At 47.4% G+C, this 6,341-nt stretch overlaps 1 protein-coding gene across 1 annotated transcript; it reads left to right on the forward strand.

Moving 5' to 3' along the window:
* Positions 1 to 365: 365 nt before the first annotated feature.
* On the forward strand, positions 366 to 5,091 carry GFI1B (growth factor independent 1B transcription repressor). Its single transcript, XM_009892239.1, has 6 exons — positions 366 to 480; positions 2,011 to 2,151; positions 2,697 to 2,959; positions 3,229 to 3,366; positions 3,837 to 4,002; positions 4,430 to 5,091. Exons 1-6 carry the CDS (start codon positions 366 to 368, stop codon positions 4,606 to 4,608), a joined length of 1,002 nt encoding a protein of 333 aa, XP_009890541.1. The 3' UTR covers positions 4,609 to 5,091.
* The last annotated feature ends 1,250 nt before the right edge of the window (positions 5,092 to 6,341 follow it).

Below are 6,341 nucleotides of genomic sequence, written 5' to 3' on the forward strand. Positions count from 1 at the left end.
GTAGATTACGAAGTGTAATTTTTATGGTGTATACTGTAATCCCGTCTTCAAACTGCATTCCCACCTCTACATTCAGTGGCAGAGACTATCTGGCAGTAAGATATTTTGCTTAGCCCCCTCCAGAGCTATGTATTTTCCCGAGTTGAGATCCATGAAGCACCTAAACCCAAGCAAGCGCTCCCTGCTCTTCAACTGGGTGGAGGGACCTTTGAGATGAACTCTGTCTCCCCAGTAGAAGGGTTCTAATTCTCATCTCTGCTGCATACAGAGCTGATGTGCTGGGGGAACAAATGAGAAATTACCCCCAAAACCAGAGAGAGTTACCTGCTGTTATTCTGTGTTTCTGCCCAGGCAGTGAATGGAAAATGCCACGTTCCTTTTTGGTGAAGAGCAAAAAGGCTCATACCTATCATCAACACCGCTTTGTGGAAGATGACCTGCCTATACTCACATGGGATCCAATAACCTCTCCCTTCATTGGTGAGTCAATCCATCCCCTGGGCTTGTAAGAATACACCAAGGCAAATCAATAATGGAGTAGGCAAGCTAAGGGAGTAGGGTGAGCGAGCTAAGAGCAACTAAGGGCTTCCACATGGGGAAGTCAGTCTAAGGACAAACTGATCCCCTACTGCGTGCCCTCTTTCTCTAGGCTAAATCTACACTCCCACTGAAAACAAATTTAGATCCTCCTTTTGTTTTATGCTGAGGAGATTTGAGATATAAGATTGCTGTGTGGAGCTGGTCACTTTTGGGAAAGACGGCCAACTTTAGGCAACTAACAATCGGGAAAAAGAGCTTGCACTTGGTTGTTAGTCTTCTACAAACTCACAGCTTTGCCACCTCGATCTCCAGCTTGCTATGTTCGCTGTCCACATTCTCTCTGGACCTACATCTCCTCTACCTCTGTGTGTTACCACCTCCTCGCAGTGATTTACAGGGAAGGTTACAGCTAGAGTGAGAAAATACTAGTGATACCCTAACACTGACTGTGAAAGGAGTCCTGCATGCTCACAGGTAAAGGGCCGGCTGCTACATACTGTGTTAACACAAACACTGCTTCTGTCTGTGTCTGCTGTCCTGCCTCTGCTTCTGTTCTTCCTCTCCCACAGCCATCCATGCAGTGGCAGGGCCGGGGCAATTATCTTCTTCCTTCAGGCACCATTCAAATTTTCTGTATTCAAATCTAGGATCAACTTACCCTTTGTTCTAGCCCTGGCTACCAAATTAGAGTCCAGCCCTATGATAAGTTTGATAAAAAAGAAAGGAGGTGACATTTTCATTTCAATTCCTGCCATCTTCCTTTGGCTATTTGTTGTGTCTCTCTGGCGCACAAGAGGGTTTGGAGAGCAGATGAATGCTGTCCTTCAGCAGCCCAGTCCCATCTCCAGCAGAAAGGAGGCACGTGTATTGAACCTGCATCCGCGTTAGATTCCTTATAAAGTCTACTTCTAACACGTGTTGGTTGGTCTCTTTAAGGGCTGGGACAAGCATGGAGAAATGGGAGTGTGGGCAAGAGATGAGGCTCTGTGGTCACCTTTGCAACTGCGTAAGCAGTTCCTTCCCCCCTCTGCTTCCCTACTTGGCCATCCATAAATTCAGTTTAACAATACCAAACTCTTTTAGCAGAGGGGTGGGGAGGTTAATAAGTTAGTGATTCTTAGTTACCCACACAAATGAAAATGGTTTTAAATAGGGAAATTATTCTTACAGACGTGTGGCCTTCTGGGGTTAATTTTCTCTAACTATATATGGTATCAAGTGTCCTATCATTTCTTCCTGCCCCCCTCTACCTTACCTATCTCATCCTGCTTGGAATTTCCCTTTGTCAGCAATGGACAGACCTTGATTGCTGTTCTGATTGCACCACTCTGCACTTATTCAGGGAATTGAGCATGGGCTCATGTATCCAAGCATGAGTTCATACATAAGTACAAACCTCATCTCAATAGACTCTTCTCTTAACAGCTAGAATAAACTAACTGTGACTCTATTGTGGGATTACCACCATAGGAGACAAGACACCGGAGGACATCAAGAAACAGGACCTAGAATGTGTGGTTCCCAAACAACAAAAGGACACATCTGAAGTGAAAGAAGAAAGCGTCCCTGTCCAGTACCTGAGCAGGATGCTGCCAGGCCCTTCAGCTCAAGGTCTGCTACTCAAGACCACAATTGCAAAAGAGGTCAGGGCTGGGCTGTCTTATGGAGCCTCTATGACTGGGTTCAGATTTTCAACTCTTATTTTGACATCAATGGTCAAACTTGGCCCAGGCAGAGCTCCTCAAGAGCATTCTGTATTTCCCTTTACTATTCTGGTCTAGATCAGCATCTCCCTAAAGGATGATGCTATGATTCCCAGTGAGTGAGCCTCCAAACATCAAGGACTAATGCAATTCTGTGCTCTGTGGGTCAAGGCGGGTGGCCACATGATACTTGTTCATGATACATGAAACAGGTCTAGTAGGGGAGTTAATATTCCCTTAGCATCCCCCCTCCCCTGAAATTTCCTCAGACTGAAATCAAAGTCATCATAGGAATTTTGTATGAGGGTCAAAGGAGGAGGAGTTAGCAACTGCAACTACCAAGGTCAGGCAGGACACTTAATGGGGGAATGGTACCTGGGGAGCTTTTTTTACTGATGCCGAGCTGCAGGCAATGGTATGACACTCACTTCTCCCTCTCCTTTGCAAACTCAGAGATGGCCATCCCAGGTCTGCAGATGAAAGACTGCACTAACACGACAAGCACCCCTACCTTCTACAAAACTGGCTTTTCTTGGGATGCTTTCCATTTGCCATACAACTACCGACAGATGTCTTCCACCATGCAGTCAGCCCTTTTGGAGCACCCGGTTAGCCTTTACGGAAGCCACCTCCTGCCCAGCGCCGAGCCCCCTCTGGACTACAGCATGCATTACTCCTCGGACATGGAGACCTACCACTGTGTGAAGTGCAACAAGGTGCGTGTCAGACGAGAACCTCAGGGATGGGGAGGGCCTGGAGCGATTTTCATTGCATATGTCAGTGTTTCACTGGGTTACACCAAAGTGCAATGCATGCGGCTCAAAATGGGTACCTACTTGTTCTCCTGACTAGGGGACAAGGGCGCTAGGAATGATGCAGTTCATGTGGCCCATGAAAGGCAATAATCAAATAAAGAGAAGGAATTGAAAACAGAAATGGAGACATAGCTGCCTCATCAAAAAATCACTGGCATTTTGTTTGGCAGGTATTCTCCACTCCTCATGGACTGGAGGTCCATGTCCGAAGGTCTCACAGTGGGACCCGGCCCTTCGCTTGTGAAGTGTGTGGCAAAACCTTTGGACACGCTGTAAGCCTGGAGCAGCACACCAATATTCACTCACAGGTAGGCAGGATGTTTCCAGAGAACCAGTTCTCCGGAGCTCACGAGTGCTTGGACCTTAGCTGTTGCTTACTCCATTACAAAGGAAGTGACATTTCCTAGGATACAAACGTGATCGCTTTCCTGTAGCGCCCAGTGACAATGATAGGAGCTCAGAAGACCACAGATCATAGATCTTGGTCTCAAATCTCAGACTGCCCTTGAGAATTCCTTGGGTGGGAGGGGAGGATCATTTCTACTGTTTTTTTCTGTGCCTCGCCTCCTCCTAAAGGCTGCAGGAGTTTAGATCACAGGATAATCCATTTCCATAAGTAACCCTCCCCACATTCTCTTTGTACTGCACCTAGCCTATCAGTCCATGAGCTGAGGAGATTTGCTTATCAAATCTACTATTCTCAACACTCTTAACACTCTTCAAGCTCTGTCACATGTCTTGCAGCCAGAGACATCCCATGATTTTCTTTCCCTAACAGGAAAGAAGTTTTGAGTGCAAGATGTGTGGGAAGACATTCAAACGTTCCTCCACCCTCTCCACTCATCTCCTGATCCATTCAGACACACGGCCGTATCCCTGCCAGTACTGTGGCAAGCGCTTCCACCAGAAGTCGGATATGAAGAAACACACTTACATCCACACTGGTGAGAAACAAGACATTCCCAATAAGAAAATGCAAATTAGAGTCCATCATGTTGATACACATATATAGTCCCCAGACACAGAGGTATTGGACCGGGGATAAGACAGCAGAAGGTCTGAGCATCATTGAGATGCATGTCCTCTTCTGTGTGACAAGGAGGAGGTTATTTACCAGCTTCTGGTGCATGTCATGGATGTACCCAGCCCTGGATGCAGACAGGGCATGGGTCACACAGATGGAGAGGAGTACCTCTGGTTCTTCTCACCCTTCAGTGCTGGATCAGAATGCAGATGCATTAGCAGGACAGCTGGGCTGGCAGCACACTGGTGCCCAAGCACGGCCAGTCAGGTCTGAGTCTGCTAAAGGGCATTTCTACCTCCCTTCTCTCATGTGTTAAAGCATTTCTTACTATTTTCTCTGCCCTGCAGGGGAGAAGCCCCACAAGTGCCAGGTATGTGGCAAAGCCTTCAGCCAGAGCTCCAACCTCATCACCCACAGCCGCAAGCACACCGGCTTCAAGCCCTTCAGCTGTGAGCTCTGTGCCAAGGGCTTCCAGCGCAAGGTGGATCTACGGAGGCACCGAGAGACCCAACACAGTCTCAAGTGAGGGATGGCTCCACGTCTTTGCTGGAGCTCCCACTGCCAGTGCATACTCCAGGGAAGACGACTCTCCCCAGCATCTCCATCCAGCATGGGGCTGCCCACCTCATAAAGCTCAAATAGCATCCTATGTTCTCCTGGGGACTGGCAAAGTCACGTCATTGGCTTTGGTGTTCTGGCACCCTAGGGCAGTGCACATCCCAGTAGGTGACCAAGAAACCTGTGGGAGCTCTCACTTTTCAATTACATCAGGTAGCAGCCCAGATCTGACATCACCTGCTCAAGTGCAAATCCAGAGGAATTCCTCCAAGGTCACTATTACTCTGGATTTACACTGTGTGCAGAGTCCGGTTCATCAGACTGACCAGCAGTGAGGTGGGAACTCCTGGGCTAGTGGCAGCAGCAATCTGTGCCAAGCTAGTGCTGTAACCACGTTCTGCTTTGATGGTTAGGAAGATAAGGCTGGGGCATGCAAATAAACTGCATCCAGTGAGCTGTGTTCAACCTGGACAGGGCTTCTGCAGAGACTTGCCCAGGTCATAAATTCTGGCAACAGACAGCTAAAGTCATTTTCTTTCAGCAGAGCATTTACTGTGATCAAATGACAAGTTAACTGTGTTGTATTTTTAGCTCGGAGTGGGAGGAAAACACTGAAAAAACAGCTCCTATCCCTAGCTGATAACAGGGGTCTCTAAATGCATTCCTCATTCATCTGCACCATGCTGCAAAGATCGTTGGGCTGGTGGCAACCAAGCAAGCTCCAGGAAGAGCCACGCCACAGCACTAGGCATAAGCTAATAAGCCCCGTGCCTTGGTACCACATGAGAGAGACGGTCTGCTTTTGGAATCTGGGCTGGTATGTCCCACAATATTTCCCTGCATGCTGGACATACTGACTTAGAGCTGTCCTGGGCAATCCTGTGTCACTGCATGGTCAGGAATGGCCCTTGGATATCGATGTCAAGGGCCAGAGTTCTGCTTTCCAGCCACTCTCTTAAAGGAGGAAGTGACCTGTACTCATTGGCATAGCATGCAAGTACCTCACAAATATTATACAAACAGAGCAGAGGTATTTCCTCCTCCTTCCAGGTCGAGGGCTTGAAGCAAAGCACTGGAACAAGTAAAGAGCCAGTTCCCTTCAAACTCTGAGACGTTCTCAGTTTATAACCTCGGGCAAGTCACTGCACTGGGCTTTTATTTCTCCACCTCTCTTGGTGATGTGGAGTCATTCACTCAGGTTTGTAGAGTCCCTGGAGTTCTTGAGAGGAAGAACAAAGTATTATTATAGCATTAAAAAGAAAAGTGCTTTCAGTTAAGTGGGGCATTACAGCAATGCACAGCCCACTCCATAACTACATCGCTGAACACACAGCCTTGGACAATGACACCGGTGGGAAGTAGCCTGGGGAACGGGCTGTGGCACTGTCCCAATGTTTATGGAGGAAGGCTGCCATCATGGGTAAAGAAGAAACGGTCCAAGTGGAAAATTCATCTATTGCCAGGAGAGAAGAGCTCTGTCCTGCCCTCAGTTACACTGCTGTAAATCCAAAGCTATTCTTCTAAGACCTAAAATGTACTTGCCCCTATTTTATGCTGTGCCTAAGCTGTTAGTCATTAATATGCATTCTGGAAGCTCAAAACAGAGTCTGTACTCCTGGCTTTACTTTTACACTGTAAATATGTATTTATACTTATTCTAATGTATATTTTTATTGCACTATACCAGACAGTGACAACATG

Source organism: Charadrius vociferus, unplaced genomic scaffold (assembly GCF_000708025.1).
Source record: "Charadrius vociferus isolate BGI_N301 unplaced genomic scaffold, ASM70802v2 scaffold549, whole genome shotgun sequence".
Taxonomy (NCBI): Eukaryota; Metazoa; Chordata; class Aves; order Charadriiformes; family Charadriidae; genus Charadrius; species Charadrius vociferus.